Source organism: Lepidothrix coronata, unplaced genomic scaffold (assembly GCF_001604755.1).
Source record: "Lepidothrix coronata isolate B3197 unplaced genomic scaffold, Lepidothrix_coronata-1.0 Scaffold6, whole genome shotgun sequence".
Classification (NCBI taxonomy): domain Eukaryota; kingdom Metazoa; phylum Chordata; class Aves; order Passeriformes; family Pipridae; genus Lepidothrix; species Lepidothrix coronata.
Window position 1 is genome coordinate 3417984 of NW_016690186.1, and position 21080 is coordinate 3439063.

Below are 21080 nucleotides of genomic sequence, written 5' to 3' on the forward strand. Positions count from 1 at the left end.
TTTTCTGACAATAATAAAGAAGCAGTGTAGTGGGTCTGAATTACAGGAAAACAGGATAGAGAGCAGCTGAGGGGTGGAGCTGTAGGCCATATTATCCAAATTCCTTCTGCTAAGTTTCTCATTGTAGTAAATCTCTATTTTACTTTGGTTGAAGGGAATCAGGTTATGCAACAGCCACAAAGGCTGAGAATTTGTTAGCAAGGCTGTATTTAACAATTATTTAATTTCTGTCAGGTGTTGCCATCCATCTTCTATGTCTTAGCAAAATCTAGACTTGTGATTGTAGTATAGTGATAATCAAGGAGCTGCATGGTTTACCATTTGTGTACCACCCATTTTGACTAAGCTGTTCATTTTACTTCTGTAATCTAGTAAACCTGAAAAAGTGGAGGAGGATCAAAATATTTTTAAGATTTCCAAATTACTGTTAGTTTGTTCTGAACTTCGTATACAATACAATTTGTCTCATTTCAAATCTTGGTTCTCATTTAGAAAGATGTCTTGTCATGGTATATTTGCATTGCTTTATAAGAAAATTATCTGGAGTTCGTGTGTTTTCATCAGCTATACAGATGGATTGGAAGGCCTTATGGTATTTTTTTCAGTTTATATTAATTGTCGTTTGTTTGTTTGTTTGTTTGTTTCCATAGGATGAAAGGCCTCATTTCTCAGTTGGCTCCAAGCTTCTTTCAGTTGTTTATAAAGGCATTGCACGTGGGGGTGAAAGGATATCTCTTCCATCATTAGACATTAACAGTAAGCGATTAGCTGATAAACTCCTGCAGCTGGCCTTTGCTGTTGATGACCAGGTAGGATGTGGTTCTCCAGTTTTAATTCTCAACATAATTCAATACTCATCGATATCTTCTCTCCATATTTTTAGTAGGTGTTTTATTCATAGTCCTACAGAGGAGCTGTAACAATTCACCGGCTTAATTGAGGGACAGTTGTGGATAAAAAGCATTTCAGCATTCTGTTAGTGCTTTATGTTGTGCTTTCTAATAAAATAAAGAAGTTTGGAATGGAAGCTTAAAAAAAGCCATGCTTTTCTAGGAAGTTTCCAAATGAAATGTAATTTCCTCGAGATAACTCTGTCTCTGTGCCTTGATTTTCACAGTGTGAGGAGCTAGTAAGTCTGCTGTTGAACACAGTAGTGTTATCTGTGCCACTATCAGGAGCATCCCAGAACCACCTGATCAGTTTCTCTCATGGGCAGTATTTCTACAGCCTCTTCTCAGAAACCATCAATCAACAACTGCTGAAAAACCTGGATGTGATCATAATCCAGCTTATGGAGTCATGTGTCAGCAATCCCCAAATGGTATTGGACTTCTTTAAAAGGACAAAATCAAAAGGGAATGTTAGAAGTAACGCTTTTATTGTTGTTGTTGTTAGAAGTGGATGTAACTGAGTGTGTAGTGGGGGAAGAAGTGCCTTGGGTTGAATTTCAGACAGCAAATGGATTGATAGGTTTTATTTGGGGTTGGGTTTCTTTGGTTGGTTGCGGGGGTTGGGGGGTTGGGTGTTTGTTCATTGGTTTTTTTGTTTGTTTTGTCTTGTCTTACTGGTGCTATCTTCATGATCTCTGGCAACCTGACATTATTTAGGCACTCTGTCATCTCAAATCAAACTGAGTGGAAAGCGCTTACCTATTACCTCTCCTGAATCTATGTATCAGGATGTCTTTGCATAGTACTTCAAATCATGAATGTCCTTTCAAAACAAGGACCCGTTTACTGTGCTTAGATTTGCATTGCAGAGTGGTCCCAGAGCATGTGGACTGGATTTGTTCTGGATAAAACTAAACTGGAAAATGAACTCCAACCACTAATGGGCATTTAGTCTGCAGGACAGGAGTAGAGACAGATGAGAGTATTAAAAAGAGAGAGAGAGGCACACACACAACCCTCCTGACCTGAAACATATATGGGGTAGTTGTCATGTACTCAGTGTCAGCACCACTTGTTCTGCTGAACAGATTTTCTCCTGTTGGTTGGCAGTACTTACTGATATAGAGCTCACTTTCAGGTCCAGGAAGGAAACATGTTATACTTGAGAAACTCTTCCTTCAGTGCTTCTGATAAAGTGTCAAAATAACCAAAAGTCCGCTTTCCTTTTTGCTTAAAAAGATTCTCAGGAAAGTAGAATAGGAAAGTAGAATCACCTTTTTAAAAATAATGAGATCTTTTTTAATCCAAAGTATTATGCTTAAAGGTTTTACTTGAAAGTAAGTGTTTAAAACACGGAGCATAATTTTTGATGCTACCAAAAATTGTTTAATTAGATTGTAGAGAGATGCGTATGTTTTAAAAGGCTGTTTCTTATGATGACTTTGTAGTGTTTCCTGTACAGAGCATGCCATTAACTTTTTTAAGTGTCTCTGATAAATGATACGCTACTAATTTCCACTGGCTACATGTGGCAATAGTGTGAAAAGTCCCCGTTAGCTTAATTGAGGTAAATAGACAAATTGGGTCAAACATTTTATTGTCATCTGCTGGTTTTGACTACTTTTTTAAAAAAAATGTATTATTGATTACATTTGATATCTCTTCTTTAGTTTTATGCATTTGTGACATAAGGAAGAAGAAAATAATTTGTTTTACTCTGCCATCCACATCTGGTGAAATTACAAGGTTGATAACATTAATCCAGTTTATAAGTGGTTGCCAGCTATTCAAGAGGAGAGAGAATGCAGCATTCAGATTTGGAAGTCACTAACCATTATTTTTGGAAGAAAAGAGATTTCAAACATATTTAGTTCATATTTGCTATGCCAGGGTTTATTTTTTTTTTCCAAAATGAATGCAAATAAGTTAGCATATGTGCTGTTTCTCAGTTTCATACTAAAATTTTCAAGTACTGATCTTTAGAGGTATTCTGGATTATCATTTATTCCTCCATATTCGCACAAAAGGTATGGGAAGGAATTGCTGCATTGAACTCTGATTGAAACAGGAGTAAATTAGACAGAAATCTCTTTTTTGAAGAAGAATATTCTTTTAATTTCTTGCAGAGAGCTTCTCCTGTATCCTTTTGAGATTTAAATCTAGCATTGCTTTTGATGGTTTTTTTTAATGATTGCCCATACTAATGAAGTGATCTTATCATCTTTTAATTTGGGATGCAAGAATCTACCTGTTGTTTTTTCCTTCCAGGTTGGTAGCATTTTGAATGGCATGTTAGATCAGAGTTTTAGGGAGCGTGCTGTACGCAAGCAGCAAGGAGCAAAACTGGTGACAGCTGTACTAAGAAACTGGGAGAAACTGGACAGCTGGTGGGCCAAAGGTTCAGCTCCTGAGCGCAAAATGGCAGTCTTAACCCTGCTGGCAAAAGTTCTGCAGGTATGCATTCCATTATAAAATCCAGGTAACCTTTCTAATTCTGTAGGAATTGTATCTTTCTTTCAAGAAATGCTGTTTCATTCTAATGCTTTGTGTTTGGGGGAAAAAAAAGTAGTTGGAGAATATCAGAATCTGGTTTTTTTATCAATGTAGTACAAAATATATTTGGACAGGCAGAAATTACTAGATTTTGCTCTTCTCCCTCTCTTTTTTGTTTTTTAAATTGTTCTCATGTTTTAGCTGCCTCTTTTGAAGAATTGCTGTGAGTGCAGAGAGTGAGCTTTGAAACTGAGAAGCCTCTGATAACATTCTTTGTCATGATGGTATTCAGAAAGTCACAATGTAGGAGTGCTACCCATATCAACAGAATGCGGAAAGATCTTTATTTTAAAAATCCTTAATTTCCCATTACATAGGGATTTTGGTCTCAGTTTTTTTTCTTTCTCTATTCTGAAAACATAAGTATCTGCATATCCTATTGGGGTTTTTCAGGAACTTGTTAAAGTAGCTGTACACAAATATATGAGAATTATTTTTCTTTTTGATAATTAGTTATTTTAAACTTGAATTGGTTTAAAGGTATATGTTAGGATACAGAATGCGAACTGTGTTGCTGTGTTATCTGGCAGTGAAGTGACTAGTAAGAAATTTGTCTTTGAGAGGGAGCTTAATGTTTTTTTAACTAAAAAATATCCAACATTATGATTTTATTTGTACTGTGTAGGAGTTTTCAGAATTGTTATTGAGTGTCCTTTTAAAACCAAAATCAGTCTTTATGTGCTTTCTGTTAATTCAGTATATTTTTGGAAATAAACAATTCTGTAGCTCCTGGGCTTTTTATTGTTCATTAATACAAATCTCTTTGATCAGTTAAAAAAAAATAAATATTTTTATTTCTTCTGTCTTTCCAGATAGACTCTTCGGTTTCTTTCAATACCAATCATGAAGCATTTACAGCTGTTTTTAATACCTATACCAGTCTACTCACTGATCAGAGTTTAGGCTTAAATCTTAAGGTAAATTGCTCACTTCAATGGCTTCCCTACCCTCCCCAGATTAGAATGATAGTTGTTCATGGAATTCCCTGTTCTTCGCCTTAAATTACAGCACAGACACCACTTCTATTTTTTATTCTTCTATTCAACATACTAAAACTTGTACATCATCCTTTTTGTCCTTCAGACAGTATTACAGTAGGACAGTATGTCAGATACCATGTTTTGGTTTAAAGTGGGCTTTTTTTTTCCCTTGCTCAGATGAAAGGCCTGTAATTTTTAGGAAAAAAATTACTGTCAGCGAATTGTTTAGAAGTCCAAAGTGTTCATTTGAGAAATGATGGTTAATCAGACTTTTAGAAAGGAGTGGCATTTCCTACAGGTCAAATTATGAACATTTGTCATTATTTAATGTTCATGTCTGCAAGTATGAGACCAGTACTAATGGATTAGCTGCTATATGTGGCTTGGTCGGGAGAGGGAGATAAAGTACTGCGTACTGAAAGTGGAAGTTATAAAAGATGCTGGAACATAAGGGTTGGAGTAGAATATTAAGAAATTTTGTACTTTATGAAGCAGCTTTGCATAGTTGCTTCTCAGCCAGCCTGCCTTTAATTAGACAGAGTTTTGTACTTTCCCATGCATTTGAAATAAATAAAGTTTGGGATCTTGTTTCGGCTGTGAGGTGGTGCTTTAAATCGGCCACTTGTGTGAGAATGAATGCTTGCTTAAAAGAACAATGGGATATCAGTCCTAGCCATTTCAGCTGTGAGATATTAATTAGCTTTTAACTCCCACTCAACAGTGACCAAAGCTGTTTTCTATACAGCTGGAAAATGAGCAGCTACATAACATATTTTTATCAGTACACCAAGCCATTGAATTAGTAAACACAGCCACTGGTGCTGTTTTGTGGTCCTATTCAACTGGCTTCATAGTTACGGGTTAACTTTTTTTTTAAGTGTGAAACAGTTGTTTGATTTTGGTTTGTTTTTTCCCCTTCAGGGCCAAGCAGTGATAATTCTCCCGTTCTTCACTAATTTGACCGGAGAAAAACTTCATGACCTTAAGAATGCTCTTGACCAACTTGTAGCTTTCAATTTTCCCATGAGGTCTGATGAATTTCCCAAAGGAACTTTGAAGCACAATAACTACGTAGACTGCATTAAGAAGGTCAGTATTTTTAACGAATACATAATTAGAAGCCAAAGTGAACTACATCTAGAAAGAGTGTTTCACAGGATCTGGAATTAAAGAGAGATTCTCAGTTCACATAAGGAAATCAACTTTTTGGTTTCTGAGTTATGTCCTTATCCAGAAGATTAATCTACAGATGTACATTAAATAAACACTTCTGTGCATCTGCTTCTGGTCAGTATTAAAAAATAATTACTTCATTAGACTGATTGGATTTTATCCAGTGTGGCTCTCTAAGTTATACATTATTTCTTTTTCAGTTGTTAGATGCATTAGAATTGTCTCAGAGTCCAATGTTGTTGCAACTGATGACAGAAATCCTCTGTAGGGACCACAGACATTTCATGGAGGACTTATTTCAAGCCAGCTTCAAAAAAATTTCAAGAAGGTGAGTTTAGTCTATTGGATTTTGCTCTTGTTCTCATTGAATTTTTGCTGAAGCAAATGTGGTTCCTGCATTTTATTCTCCTTGTAATAGTGATGATTTACACTATTATTTACATAATAGTTTTAATTCAGACTTTGATTTTGTCTTCACATTTTTTAAGTATTTCTGAAGTATGAAAAAGTGACACCAATTCCCAGATTACACTTCCAGTGCCTGTGCAAATTTGAAAAGCCTTCTGTAAATTAGGTGGTTCACAATTCAACTGACTGTAGTAATTGTGTGTTACATAGTTAATATCCCTGTGTAACCATATGATCAGTTAAGTTGATAGCACTTAATGATGACAGTGAATTACTTTGTTCAGCCTCTTTGGAAATACAACAGCACATTTAATTGAATGTTTCCAGGCTGCCAAATCATAGACACAAGCATGCTCTGTCTGCAGAAGAGCTCTTCAGTCTGTTCTAAACCAAACATTTCTGTTCCTGATTGGCTGTTAAGTAATGACTGTATATTTTCCTGGACCTTATGCCCAAATCCAATTTTTCAAATTTTAGCCCTAGTAAAATTTTTCAGAACAACAGTTCATCTAGTAGTGGAACACTCGAATAGGCCACTGGACAACCTTATAACAGCGAAGTCTCCTCCTTTTTTCCTTCTTGTTTGCCTACATTCGTCACATATACCAGATAAATTATTTGTTTATGTTGTTCGGTAAAAAGGAGCTGAGAAAGCTGATGTTTGCTTTGGGATTAAATTATTATAGATGCACAAAGTTTACCATCTGTTGCAGACTAAGAAGCTGAGGGTTGTGGCTTTTTTGGTTTTTTTGAGATCTCCATAATAAGTGGTGATTCAGCCTGATCTTGCATGTCTTGTAAGATAATCCAAGAGGGGTATGAATGCAGGTAGTAAAAAATTTAAATGTCGCAAGGATTTGAGACATAAATGAAGTCTGGTGAAAGAGTTTTCATTTTGAGATTTCCATCTTGTTTAGGAGCACCACTGCCCAACAAGTGATACTGTTGGACACCATTCACAAAATGTTCCAAAGTGAAGAACTTCTTTCAAATACTACTCGTCAAGCATTTATGGATCGCTCCCTCCTTACTCTCTTGTGGCACTGCAGCTTGGATGCACTGAGGGAATTCTTTGGCAAAATTATAGTACAGGCTATGGATACACTTAATTCCAGGTTTACAAAGGTATGAATTAGTTTGGTTTTTTTAGGATTAGGGAAGATCTAATAAAATGCAGGTGTTGATACGTATGTCTTGCTTTTGAATGAAACACTAATGGAAACCACTTGCTTTCCAGTTTTCTGTATCTCGAAATGGAAGTTTGTGCCAGTTACATAGTTTGATTGTTATTGAGAAACTTTTCTTTATTCCCCAACACACTGTTCCATTGAAGTTAGTGCAGGTTTGCATACCTACTGTGTATAAAAACTGAAGTTAGAATGTTATCTGTATATATCTAAAGGGATCTGAAATTCTGTCAAAAGCAAAACCACATTCTAACTTTGAAATATAAAAACTGTATAAAATTGTAGCCTGTTATTACATTGTAGGATAGAGATATTCAAGCTCCATAATGAAAGTTCTGAAATTAGGTACATTACTTCTAGAGAAATAAATACATCTCTAGTCATTGCAAAGATTCTTCAGCAAGGGATTAGGATCACATATCTTCCTGTCTCTATTTACAGCCTGTCTTCCAATTTAACAGTACATGCAAAGATTTTGTTGCCAGTGAAGGTTTCTGCTCTTGCTTTAATTCTTCCCTCTCATGGTTTTGCTGGTACACCTGTTTAAAGGCAGCAGGACAAACAAGATGCTGAAATGATCCAAGTTGAGTAACAGTTAAAGCCAAGACGTCTGTAAAGTCATCTCCACCATGTTTCCATGGCTGTAAATGCTGGCACCAGTGAGGTGCATAAAGAAACTCATAAATAGTACCCAGTATGGTGCTTCTTTTCCTCCACTATCCTTATAATTAGGCCAATTGTAGGTAAGACAGCTCACCTGATAAACACAGCTCAACACTGTTTTAATAACTGTACTACACAGAAGCTCAGAATTTGTCAGTCTTTTATTATCATCAGTTCTTTTCTCTGTTTCGGAAGGTAGAAGTAAGCTAAAGGCTGCCTAATAGAAACCTGAAGTAACTGTGGAGCTACTTAAAAAGGACAGGATCCAGGAAATCTGGTTTTCTGAGGTTTTACTTGTTTGTTTCTAGTCCAATGAATATAATTTTGATACACAAGTCACCAAGAAAATGGGGTATTACAAGCTGCTAGAAGTGATGTATGTGCGTCTTTCAAAAGAAGATGTTTACTCCAAGGACTCTAAAATTAACCAAGCTTACCGTGGCTCCATGAGTGTAGAAGGAAATGAACTTACCAAGACACTTATAAAGTAAGACTATTATTTATTTTGTTTACTTGTAACTTTCTAATTAGGTTTTGGCCAGACACACTTTTTTAAGTAGACCATGTGAAACAAAAGATGGATTTGTTCAAGGGAAAATGTAATCTGTGATGTAGCTCTTGATTTTAAATGAAATACACAATATTGAATTTGCATTGATAGAATGATCTCTAGCATACGTCAGGATAACTTTTGCCTCCCGTTTTTGTCCTTTTTTTTTTCCTATTTGTTAATCTTGTGCATTTATTTTACCTTTTCAGTACGATTCTTGGCCTTTAATTTGTGTTTTCATAATTTTAGTTTCGGTATACTTACAATTCTATGTGGAGTATGGTTCTGTGTTGCAAAATTGGTATTTATATGATTGATGAGAAGATGGATTGTCCATTACATTTCATAATGCAGCAGCACACTCAGTAGGTGTAATTTGACTTAATCATCACTGCAGAGGGGGACAAAAGAGAAATACTGAATATGTATGCTAATTAGTATTATTTAATTGGTTTACTATTCGGAGAAATATATAAGGTATCTGAATTGCTTTTTGCTTTGATTTTATTTTATTTTACAACGCTGTGTCCTATGAGGACTTCAAATAATTTCTTGGCTATGATTTGCAGAGCTATAAATGGCTTTGGGCCAAAGACCTATAAAAATCACATCTAAACTAGTTTTTATCCTGCTGATGTGTAGCATAGTTTAACATGCACATCCATTCACAGTTTTGTGGCAAGGCACCATAAGAGAAATTTATGTAGGCATCAAAACATATCTCCATCTTACCTGAACATTATCTGTCATCACATTCCTGATGACAGTTGTGTAAATACTTGGGGAAGGTGTCTTTGTCATTGATGGAGGGTTCCATTTTAGGGCAGTATACTTGTGGAGAATTTGAACAAGTCTGAGGTGGCTTAATCTGATACTGCTGTCTTGAAACTCTGTTGATTCACTGATCTCTGTTTGGGACCCTTCCCATGTTTCTTAAAAGACTTCTGATGGTGTTTTCTTGCCTGTTTGTATTTTAAGGTCATGCTATGATGCATTTACAGAAAACATGGCAGGAGAGAGTCAGCTGTTGGAGAAGAGGAGACAGTATCACTGTGCAGCATATAATTGTGCTATTGCTGTCATCAGTTGTGTCTTCACTGAAAGTAAATTTTATCAAGGCTTTCTTTTTACAGAAAAATCAGAAAAGGTAAGGAGCAGTCGTTGCTGTTAGAAGGCTTCCAGAGCATGAAACACAAAGTGATGTTGCCTGATAGCAATAAATCAAAGAATGAAACCTGAATGACGTGAAATTATACTAACAAACTACCCAGTGAGGCAATAGAAGGAGTGCTAGCTGACTGTCTTGCATCCTTGCTGCAGTTTGAATTGCTGATGAAAGTTTTACCATCTCTTTGCATGAGTGAAGTAGTGATACTTGCCCTGTTTTCCTTCCACTCTCAATCAGTTTTCTAAAATGTGAGGTTAAAAACCCTGTTGTCCAAGTTTTCCAGTGCTTGGAATATACTTGAATAAGAGACACTCTTTTTACAGAGCACATTCTGTGCTGTGAATTCTTGAGGAGTTGAATAGCAAAATTTTCTTTGAAGTATTGATCTAGAGGAGAAAACATGCCGTATTTTCTACACTGTACATTTTTCAAGAAGAAATAAAATCCATTCAAAGCAATTGTTATTGTGTGCAGCATTATAATTTTGCTATTTCCTTACATGCTTTGGTTTGCAGAACTTGCTGATTTTTGAAAACTTGATAGACTTGAAGCGTCAGTATACATTTCCTGTAGAAATTGAGGTGAGTGAAATTTCTGGCCTTTAGTGGTCCTAATTAAAAAAGGGTTATGACTTTAACAGTGAAGACCAGGTCAATTCTCACATATGGAGAAAAAGGATAAAAGAATGGACTATTCCTCTAATGTTTTAAAATACGCTTTTGTGAGAGAAAGCCATACTTGAAATTTAGAACATAGCCACCGTACATGTAACTTTAACATACTTTTTAGCATACTTACTCTGGTAATGAACAGCTGTAGGAATAAGTAATTTAGCTGTTGTTCTGCAGCATTAATTATGATAATTTACAAAATGGGATTTTGTTCATGTTAAATGGTTTTGATAATGTTTTGGCAGTTCTATAAATAAATAATCTGTAACTTTAAAAAAAAATTAATTTAAAGAATTAATTAAGTAATTTCAACTTTATTTCTTGCTGTTTAGGTGCCTCTGGAAAGGAAGAAGCGGTACATTGCTATAAGAAAGGAGGCCAGGGATGCAGGGAATAGCAGTCAGGGTATGAGAGTCATTTATGACTATGAAAAAAATGCTTTCTTAGCTTTCATACAGTGTTTGTTGTTGTGTTGCTAATTGGCTTCTACACTAGCAGAAACAAATAAAAGCAATCAATGTATTTCATCTAACGATCAATTCACAGCCGCCCTCAAGTTTTAGTGGCCAAAAAAGACTTGTTTCATGTAATTATGTTGATTAATGGTCTACTGTTTTTTCCTATCTAGATGAACCCAAGTATTTAGCTTCTTCGTCATACATGATGGATAGCAGTTTGAGTGAGGAAATGAGTCAGTTTGATTTTTCAACTGGAGTCCAAGGTTTTTCTTATAGCTCCCAAGATGCTACAGCTAGCAGCACTCATTTCAGGAGAAAGGTAATTTAGTGATTTATATGCTGTGAGGAAGAAAAGTTTTATGCTTTCTTGTAATTGCATGTACTTATTGGTGTTGAGAAAGAGAAGTCTCTAGTCTCCTGTATTTGTTCTATCTGACTGAAAATGGGTTCCTTCAGAAGATGAGGGAGGGGACTTGCACTATTTTCTGTCAATCACTTTTCTTTTTACCTCTCTCCAGTGTCTACAGCTGGAAAAAAACAATGCCTTACCTTGAGTTTCTAAAGCTGAGTAGTGTGAGTGAAGTCCAGCCTGAGTTGTAAAAAGGTGTCTCGTGACTGCTCTCAGGCATAGCTGCTGATGGTTGCATGCATTTGATAATAATAATAATAATAATAATAATAATAATAATCAAACGCTTCATTATTTCGGTTGTGGCACCTTGTATTTAACTATTGATCTTGGGAGATATTAAATGCTGTTCCTCCCAGACTTGAAGTTGTGTTTCTTCTGCAATCAAAAGATGTGTCATCAACAGTAATACTGATAGGATAGATGTTTGATATGAAACATAAAGCTTGTAAAAGTATCTTCAGTATAGACACTGAAGATTTAATCTGTCAAAATAACTGTTAACATTGGTAAACATAAACTCTTCCCATGTTTTGGAACGAGGAGGTGTTTTAGCTGCAGAAAAGCTAAGCAGATAGAAAGTATGCTTCTGTTTTGTGTAGTAGTGTTGTAATTTCTAACTAAACAATTTTCTTTTGTGATTTACTCTGTGTGGCAAAAGAAGGCTGCTGTGGATGCTAGTCAGTGTGAAAAAAAAATCCATAAGAATAAGGCTTTTCCCTTTTGGAATGTGTTCTTTGAGCTATGAAATGAAATAATTTCTGTGGGGTTCAGCTTAACTCTTCCTCCTTTCAGCATTTGCCACGCCTATTCTGGCAGGTAGTAAAGTCGGAGTAACATAAAGTTGACATCTTTTTGGCACAAAAAGTCAAAGATGTGCAGATCCGGTGCGAATATTTGGGAGGTGTCTGTTTGAGCAACCCATTTGATGTATTATTCCCTGTTGCACACACTGAGAGTATAGTCAAATCAGTAAACACAGATAAGATCAGAATGACTTATGGCAGGATTATCATTTAGAAGGAAATACAGTGTTGTTATTATTCACAGTAACATTTTTTTTTCAGGAGCCCACAGAATACATGGTTTTAAATGATGAGATGGAATTGGAAATGGACGAATTCAACCAGCATGAATGTATGGCTTCTATGACCACTCTGATTAAACATATGCAGAGGAACCAGATCACGCCCAAAGTGGAAGAGGCCAGTATTAACCAAAAAGCTGGCATTTTTCCACTAATGATACCAGGAAAAGGGAGTCATGATTGAATCTCTTAATTTATTAATTTTCTTGGCTGTATTACAGTGCAATCTGTGTGGTTTGAGCTGGGGGCTTTTTGGCTTGATATACCTGTTTGGTGCAAAAAGTTATTTGATTTTTGCTCATCTCTCTTAAATATCAGGGGACAGTTCCAGTAGATCTTCCTCTTTGGATGAAATTTCTGCATGGCAAATTAGGAAACCCATCAGTACCATTAAATATTCGCCTCTTCATAGCAAAACTTATTGTTAATACTGAGGATGTGAGTAATCTTTTGGTAATTTTTTTTTCTGTTAACATAAGAGGTTGTATTATAATATCAACTGTGTAACTCTTGCAGAGTAAAATACTTCATCAGCTGAGACCTTTAGGGCATTCAAATTAAGCAGTTTGTCCTGATAAAAGGGAGCACGTTTATAGGCCAAAATTCAAGATAGTGCCAGTATTTTGAATGTAATATTAATACTTCTTCTCCCAAACTCTACTTCTATAAGTAGAGGGTGTCCACAATGCATGTCTTCTGTAAACTACAAGTAATTTATTCATTGATACAGGCAAGAAGAATTGGCTGATTGTACTTACCATCTTTACAGGAGCAAATATAATGTTTTATTAATGGTCACAGATGAGTCTTATGGAAACACTTTGAGCTAAATGATGTTCTTGTTGCAGAAAGATAATAAGATAGCATAATATGTTTTCTAACTCTCATTCTTGGGTAAAACATTCTCAATCTATTTCATACAGTGATAACCTCTTTCATACAGTGATTTTAAAGTATAATATTTCTGTCTGAAATATTCCAAACCCAAAAATGCTGAATTTCAGAATTAATTCAAGAAACTTTATACCTATTTAATGCTAGTTTCTTAGTAAGCTGTCTGAAATGTCATTCTCTCTCAAGTCCTTTAGAGGCAGAGTTTTTGGTGTGCGAGCCATATTGTCTGGGCCCTAGTGAAATAATTAACTTTCTGTGAATAATTGGTTAAAGGTTTCTAAGCAAAAGTGAGAAATGTAGTTATGGATATTTTTTATTTAAAAGTTTTTGTGGTTGTTGCTTTGTAGGTTAAGCAAAGTGCTAAGAGGTTGGTTTAGCAGTCTTACCTGTAGTGTTTACTGAATAACAGATTACTGTTTTCCATAGGTATTCCGGCCTTATGCGAAGCAGTGGCTTGGTCCATTGCTGCAGCTTGTTGTTTCTGGAAATAATGGAGGTGAAGGGATTCATTACATGGTAGTGGAAATAGTAGTTACAATCCTTTCCTGGACAAGTGTAGCCACCCCCAAAGTAAGGAAATGTGAAATTCATTTTTATTATTATTGTGACCGTTTGGCAATGAAAGAGTGAGTTTGTTACTATGCGCTTACAATCATTTTATACATCAGTCCACTGTTTCTTTTACATATTAACTTCAAACATAACTTGTTTACTTGCTTGCTTTCACAAAACAATATATGTCTTTGTGTTGGAGTCCCTATGTTTATTTTTGGTGCTGTTCTTTGTAGGGGAATATTAAGGATGAGATTTTAGCTAACAGATTGCTTGAATTCTTGATGAAGAATGCCTTCCACCAGAAAAGAGCTGTGTTCAGACACAATCTGGAAATCATAAAGACAGTTATAGAGTGTTGGAAGAACTGTCTCTCCATACCCTACAGGTAAGCATTTGGACAATTGCTTTCTTTTGTCAATATTTAAAAAATAAAAATGAATATTATCAGAGGAGATGAAAATGTAAATTCAGCTGCAATAGTTAACTTTTTGTCCCTAGAGTTGACATTAGAACTTCAGAACCAAACTTTCCAAAGATTGTAAATTAATTTGAAAAACAACAAGGAGAGAGACAGGGAAAACATACAAAGGATGACAAAAGCAGCAACAAAAACAGGAATAATCTCTGCAAAGATGTTTTATTGGACATTTTGGGTATTATCACTGAATATTGGTGCTCTCTTAGTAAGATTTTTGCTGTCTGCCATGCTTCTGAACTTGTTGAGCATTTGTGTGGGTTTACAATCTCTTTTTGGTTGTTGTGGGAGGGGGTTTGAGGATTTTTTTTTTAGAGGGGCTGAGGTTTTATTTGCAAAGACTTCTTCATTGAAGCTACGTATTTACTACTTTCTACTGGTTTTGTTAGGTTGTATATGTGTACATGTCCACATATACACAGACAACGAGTGATTTATGGTGTGTATATTTTGGTGGTTTTGTCTGTATAATTGCTTTTATGTTTTTATCCAACAGTTTATTATTTGAGAAGTTTTCTACTGGAGACCCTGATACCAAGGACAATTCAGTGGGAATTCAGCTGCTGGGAATTGTTCTTGCTAACAATTTGCCACCCTTTGACCCAAAGTGTGAAATAGATCGTGTCAGGTGAGAAATGCAGGTTTTTTGTGAATGATTTTGAAAAAAACTTAAGCCAAAGGAAGCAAGTCTAATTTGTCAGCATGAAGTGTGGGAGCTGGATTGCTTATCATCCCTTTGCTGTTGTCTATGAGAGGTAATGCTTTTCTAGCTGCAAATTGCAAACTACATTTATTTTGGAAAATATCTAGAAGTATGTAAAGTTTTTTTTATAGTGGGCCCCAGGATTGCAATTTCATGGGAATTAACAAAGTCAGGAATTGCCAAAGCAGGGATTTGAGACATTGCAAGTGGAAAATCCATCTTGTGCTGTATTCAGCTCTTCTAAAAGCAATCACTATTCCCCTAGGCAGCTCAGGTGAGTTTTTTGTTTCCGTTTAAGTTTGCAGTAGTAGTAATGGCTTACAGCAGGTCTGCCTTTTGTGTTAGGTATTTTCAAGCCTTGACCAGCAACATGGGCTTACTAAAGTATAAAGAAGTTTATGCAGCTGCAGCAGAAGTGTTGGGACTTGCTCTTCAATACATTGCTGAGAGAGAAAATGTAAGTGAACTGTGCTGTGTGTTTGACCATTCCTGTCTTAATTTTATGTTCATCTTTTATATGACTACTCATTTCAGCTCCAAAAATGAATGCATTTAAAACTCAACAGTCTTTGTCCGACAGATTGAGCTAAAGGTTTAAACTGCTAACTCAAGAGTAAAAGAATATGAGAGTGGACTAAGTGCAAAGTTTTTGACTTGCTCTTTTGTAACTGACAGTGATTGATCTCTTTCTGAGACTTTGCCAACCAGGAGCACTAACATGGTTCGTTTTAAAGTTGGGGTTTCTTTAAGAGAAAAAAAAAGGCAAGTTCGAAGTTTGGAATTATGTTTTGAGTATCTGTGTCTGGGGATGTTTAATAACTTGCAAGTTTTGATATAAAATTTAAAGGTTAAACTGTATTTAATTTTTAATCCAGTTATTTTATAGGTAGTGGATAAGGTGAATGCAAAACTGTTGCTCATCAAATCCTACAGTACTAGAATTTGTGGATAGTTCTTGATGATCACAAAAATCAGTTTGAGACATATGCTAGAAATATTTCTTCACACAACAGTTCATGAACTTCTGGAATTTGTTGCCAGAAGAGGTTCTAGGGGTAAGTAGCATCAGCAGGTTCAAAGAGAAATTAGGCAAACTGATGCACAAAAAAGTGTCATGAACAGGTTCTAAAAGCAACAGACAGCAATGTAAGCTCCAAGATCCCTAATCTGAGGACAAATACATGTTGGGTTGTATGAGTGAAAAGGAGGACAAAATGCAGCCAGGATCATCACTTCTCTCCCCACTATTCTTATTTCTTTCCCTACCTAATTCCATTCTGTTCTTTCACAGTTTGTAGAGCATATTTCATTAATATTCATAAGTCTTCTCTTTCACGGTCTTCCAAGTTCCCTTATAAGCAGTATTTTGAATAAATGAGCAATGATGGTGCAAATTTTATCCTTATCCACGGCTTATTTCTTTGGCGTTGATTAAAGGTTGTTGGTTACTTTTCACCTTTTCACTAAAAGTCTATTTTTTCGTGTTCATTAATTGGACATCTTCTATACTGAATGAGAAGCTGCTTAATATTTATATAGGCACATTAAGCAACTTGTATTTCAAAATTAAGGCATGGGTTCCAAACCAATTGAAGGAAGCTTACAAACTATTATTTAAGCAGCAGTCGTGTGTTTCAGTCAGGCAGAGCTGTACAGGAACCATTAAGCACCATAAATGTTATGATGAGTCAGATGGATCTTGCCTAGCAAAATGCAGTAGAATCAAACAGTACAGCAGAAGAATTGTGTGTCACTAAGGTGGTTATGAGTTTCATGGATATCCTTGATTTACCGCCTTTCTCATTTTCAGTTACTTGAAGATCCAGTTTATGATTGTGTCATAAGACAATTAAAACAACATCAGAACACCCAACATGATAAGTTTATTCAATGCTTGAATAAAGTTGTTAAGAATTTTCCACCTCTTGCTGACAGGTATGTCATGATTTACATGGTATGTTGATTATAGATCTAGAGGAATAATAGAAAATTACTTGCTCTTCTTTGTGGGCTTCTGTTTTTGTTAAGGTTTATGAATGCAGTATTCTTTTTGATACCCAAACTTCATGGTGTGATGAAAACCTATTGTCTTGAAGTAATAATGTGCCGGGCTGAAGAAGTTCCTGATCTCCACCTCCAGTTAAAGAGTAAAGACTTTATCCAGATCATGAATCATAGGTAAGTGGTCATGTGATTACAATGCATGATCCAAATTTCTTGATAATATTTTCTGTGCTGACCACAACATTTTTACATTCAGAAGCATTTATAATTCACATTCACTTTTGGGTCACTGCTCTCTAATTTGAGCTAATGTAATCTGGGAGTTAAGTATTAAGATGGTTAGCTCACTGTGAAAAACCAACAAAAGCTCCTAAATAGCATTGTGGTGAAACACCACTGGGATGTAAATTTCTGTAGTATGTATTTGTTTAGTTCTATTCTTACTCTCAGGTTGAACTCAAAAGTATTTACCTAAAGCCCTTTATGCAAAACCAAATATCACTGCTAAATGTAAGCTGATCTTCTGGTTCTGTGCGTGGCATTGAAGAGAAGAGCAATGTACCTATTCTTTTTTCCCTCTCCTTTTAGGGATGATGAAAGACAAAGGGTTTGTTTGGATATAGTGTACAAGATGCTGGCTAAACTAAAACCACTAGAACTTAAAGAACTTCTCCCTGGAGTAACAGGATTCATTTCTCACCCTTCTGTAATATGTCGCCAGCGCATGTATGATATTCTGATGTGGATTTATGATAATTATAGGTGTGTATTCACTGCAGATGTTGTCTTTCAGTGGTTCGTCACAGGCAGAGTGAAAGTGTTTGTAACGGTCTTCCAGCTTCATGTCAGTGCAGGATATTTTTCTTAAAATAGGGCCTTGGATTTGCCTAAGTGGCTTTGCCCTTTGGTGGCAATTTTGTCACTTCCACTAAGGAATAAATACTTGGACCTGAACTTTAGCCCAGGACTAGGAGGTTGTATCACCACAGCATGATGGCATAAGAGATCTTAGCTTTGATGCTCCCACTTTTTTCCTTGTCGCCAGAATTTGTAACCAATAAAAATTATACACTAAAGAAATTTGCTTGTAGGTAGAAAATGTATTGAGGTACTTTGGCATGATCTCAGTCCCTTCAATCTAGTAGTGTAAAGATGGCCTTTCTGTTTTACCCCTTAGAATAGGGAACAGGCATGTTCTCAGTTTGACAAGCAGGTTGCTGTTGAATCAGCTGACTTAGTTGGGTTTTATTATGTGCTTTTTCCCAAGATAACTATTTGAATGGACAGTTACAGTGAAGGAAAAGTACAGGCAATTTTTACTCCATCATCACTTCAGAAAAGCAAATTCTCTGCCTTTTTTTCAGTTTCAACCTTGCAAACTCAGAATTACTTCTGTTTGGCCTTCATGATAAATACCCAACATATTACTTAGCTTTCTGATTATTTCTTTTGTAAGTAGTGGAGATACAAGGAATTTAAGACAATGAAGACCTCATGTTATGAAAAAAATGCAGTGTTGTCATGCCAAGTTGAGATTTTTATGAGAAGGGCATATTCCTCCTTTTTTCCACACCATCGTCATTCTCTTATTTTGCTATGGATTGTTTAAGAGAAGTCACTAAGAGATATTTTTCTCCTACCATCAGTGATCCAGAAAGTCAAGCAGATGATGATTCTAAGGAAATACTCAAAGTGGCAAAAGAAATGCTGCTTCAAGGACTAATTGATGAGAACGCTGAACTGCAGTGAGTAAAATGCTGTGTTAACTGTCTGAAATAACAAATACCTACCTTGCTCTTACTTTGTTTAACCAAAAGGGTTGATCCTTAGAGTTTTTTTAAGTGTTTCAGTATTAAAGAGTAACAGTGAGATAACACTATTTCCATTTCTTCCAATAAGTTAATTTACAAAATATCATCCCATAGTGTTATACCAAATAAGTGAAGCACAGAGCATTTGAACAAATTTCTAAGCCATGGGGAAGTTGTTTCACTATGTCAAACCTAATTCTGCATTAATGTTCTAGAGTTTTTGGACAAGGAGGACCTTGCTAAACACAAACACACAACAGTAGATTAAATGTTGGAGGATGCTGGATTTTTAAAATTTCTTTTGGTGAAACAAAAGACAAGATATCTGTGTGCTTATCCACCCATAGCACTTCTCAAGAGGAAAACAACTTGACAGAAATAATTTTTTCAGAGTAAACCTTTAATATCAGGCATGGAGCATGGTAGATAAAAGAGGAATTTGGTGTAATTCAATGAAAGATCCATGGTATGAAAGTGTTAGTTGAAGGCTTTAAAATCTTATTATGTTGGGGTTTGTGTTTGGTGGTGGTTGTTGTTTTTAACTTGGCTTTTTTAGAAGTGTTGGTTTTTTTCTGTTTGCAGATAACCAAGAATAACTTTATTCCTTGCCTTTACAGATTAATTGTTAGGAATTTTTGGAGTGAGGAGACAAGGTTACCGACAAATACTCTTGATCGCATGCTGTCATTGTTAAATTCTTTATATTCCACCAAAATTGAAACACAGTACTTGAGTCTAATCACAAATTTTCTGCTTGAAATGACTAGCAAGAGCCCAGATTATTCCAGAAAAATATTTGAACATCCACTATCTGAATGCAAATTTCAGGTGAGTTGTAATGTTTTGTCCTGTGTGCAACCATGTGACAAATTCTGTTCTTTAATGTAGTTACTGCTTGGATGAGAATGGCATAATGAAGGAGATTTTTGAAAGTGTTTTGTTCTCCCTAGTTAACAGCTGCAACAGTCATGAGTTATGTGCAGGATCAGAAGTCTGATGATTTTGTTGGGGAAATAATTTTCCTTTCAAAAAAGAACTATTTAATTAAAATAATTATATATACCAGTACTGAAATAGCTAAAAAAGAGGGTGGTGGAGAGAAGCAGCATCAGCTGGAGAGATATTGTGAAGAAACAGGAATACTGTCACAAGAGCTGTAAATCAGTCCTCAGCTGACAAGTCCAAATTAGTCAACTTTTTTGCTGAACTCTGGAGAACTTCTGTGTGTTTGCAGTTTTTATTTTTATTGTCAAATTCTGCTCCTGTACCTGGGATGATGTTTTAAATTCTGTGCTGTCATTTCTGCTATCCTGACTCAGTGAACGAATGCCAAAAGCCTCCATCTTTACCGTGCTACTTTTCTTTGTTCGTAGGACTTTGTAATTGATTCCAGCTGGCGCTACCGAAGTACTGTGCTCACACCTATGTTTGTGGGGACTCAAGCTTCTCAGAGCATCCACAAGAATTTATCACAAGAAAGATCCCTTTCTGCTTCTGGGTCAGTCGGTGGTCCAGTGAGGGCTACCCAACGGCAATATGAATTTACACCTACACAGCATGTCAGTAAGTCCAGACCAGAGTCTTCTGAAATTTTCTTGTTTGCTATAGGAAAGATTTAATTTATGTTGCATATGGATTTTTAATGTAAAAGTGTAAATACATTTAATATTGTGTTTTCAAGGACTTCTTCTGTGTGTTATGAGAAAAAAATCACATTTTTTTGGTCTCATACATATTTATATTCTGCCTAATGTAAAAGAAAATTTGTTTCTTACCTAACAGTTTGAAATCCGTTCTGCCCAAAAATGGGAATTATATTTTTGGGAGAGAAAAATTACCTGCTTCATAGATGTTTTCACTTTATATGTGAGTATGTTACAGCTTTTTTGCAATTTTTTTCTTGTAGGTGGTAGAAGTTCTTTTAATTGGCTAACTGGAAGTAGCATTGACACATTGGCAGAGTATGCAGTTCCTTCATCCTCTGAATCCTTATCTTCATCCATGCTGTTGGTTAGCAAACGGAGTGAAAAATTTAAACAAGCAACCTTTAAACCAGTGGGGCCGGATTTTGGGAAAAAAAAGTTGAATTTGCCTGGAGTTGAGGTGGACAGCAAAACTAAAGGTCTGTAAGCCTTATCTAAGTGCAATTTCTATATAACTTACATTTCTATAAACCATCTTTGTCAGTTGTTTGGCTGACAGTCTATTATCTTTGAGACATTCTTATGGAGGTTCATGTTGAGAGATTTTGTTTCCAAATATAGTCTATTGCAAAAAGCTAGGATTGTGCTAGGAATTGTAAAATTGTATGTTGCTAGATGAAAGAACTGAGAGGATATGAAACTAGTCAGTGTGATCTCTGCATTCCTATCTCTCCCTAAGATGATTATAGCATGAATGTCAGACAATTCTGTCCCTTCTGTTTTAAATTTAACTGCATA

The 21080-nt window shown here is 35.7% G+C and overlaps 1 protein-coding gene across 2 annotated transcripts in view; it reads left to right on the forward strand.

Moving 5' to 3' along the window:
* PRKDC (protein kinase, DNA-activated, catalytic polypeptide) overlaps positions 1-21080 on the forward strand; it is an 83388-nt gene that overhangs the window by 30052 nt on the left and 32256 nt on the right. The window contains exons 35-59 of one of the 2 annotated variants that reach the window (XM_017831239.1): positions 651-809; positions 1118-1321; positions 3159-3344; positions 4256-4360; positions 5345-5512; positions 5797-5924; positions 6922-7129; positions 8163-8341; positions 9383-9551; positions 10088-10153; positions 10576-10648; positions 10872-11020; positions 12178-12315; positions 12516-12635; positions 13518-13661; positions 13880-14031; positions 14618-14749; positions 15170-15281; positions 16635-16759; positions 16853-17002; positions 17417-17590; positions 18475-18573; positions 19257-19467; positions 20013-20202; positions 20546-20761. In XM_017831239.1, the coding sequence (XP_017686728.1) occupies positions 651-809; positions 1118-1321; positions 3159-3344; positions 4256-4360; positions 5345-5512; positions 5797-5924; positions 6922-7129; positions 8163-8341; positions 9383-9551; positions 10088-10153; positions 10576-10648; positions 10872-11020; positions 12178-12315; positions 12516-12635; positions 13518-13661; positions 13880-14031; positions 14618-14749; positions 15170-15281; positions 16635-16759; positions 16853-17002; positions 17417-17590; positions 18475-18573; positions 19257-19467; positions 20013-20202; positions 20546-20761 (3757 nt within the window). The remainder of the gene's footprint in view (positions 1-650; positions 810-1117; positions 1322-3158; positions 3345-4255; positions 4361-5344; positions 5513-5796; positions 5925-6921; positions 7130-8162; positions 8342-9382; positions 9552-10087; positions 10154-10575; positions 10649-10871; positions 11021-12177; positions 12316-12515; positions 12636-13517; positions 13662-13879; positions 14032-14617; positions 14750-15169; positions 15282-16634; positions 16760-16852; positions 17003-17416; positions 17591-18474; positions 18574-19256; positions 19468-20012; positions 20203-20545; positions 20762-21080) is intronic. The other variant, XM_017831249.1, reaches the window with a different exon arrangement.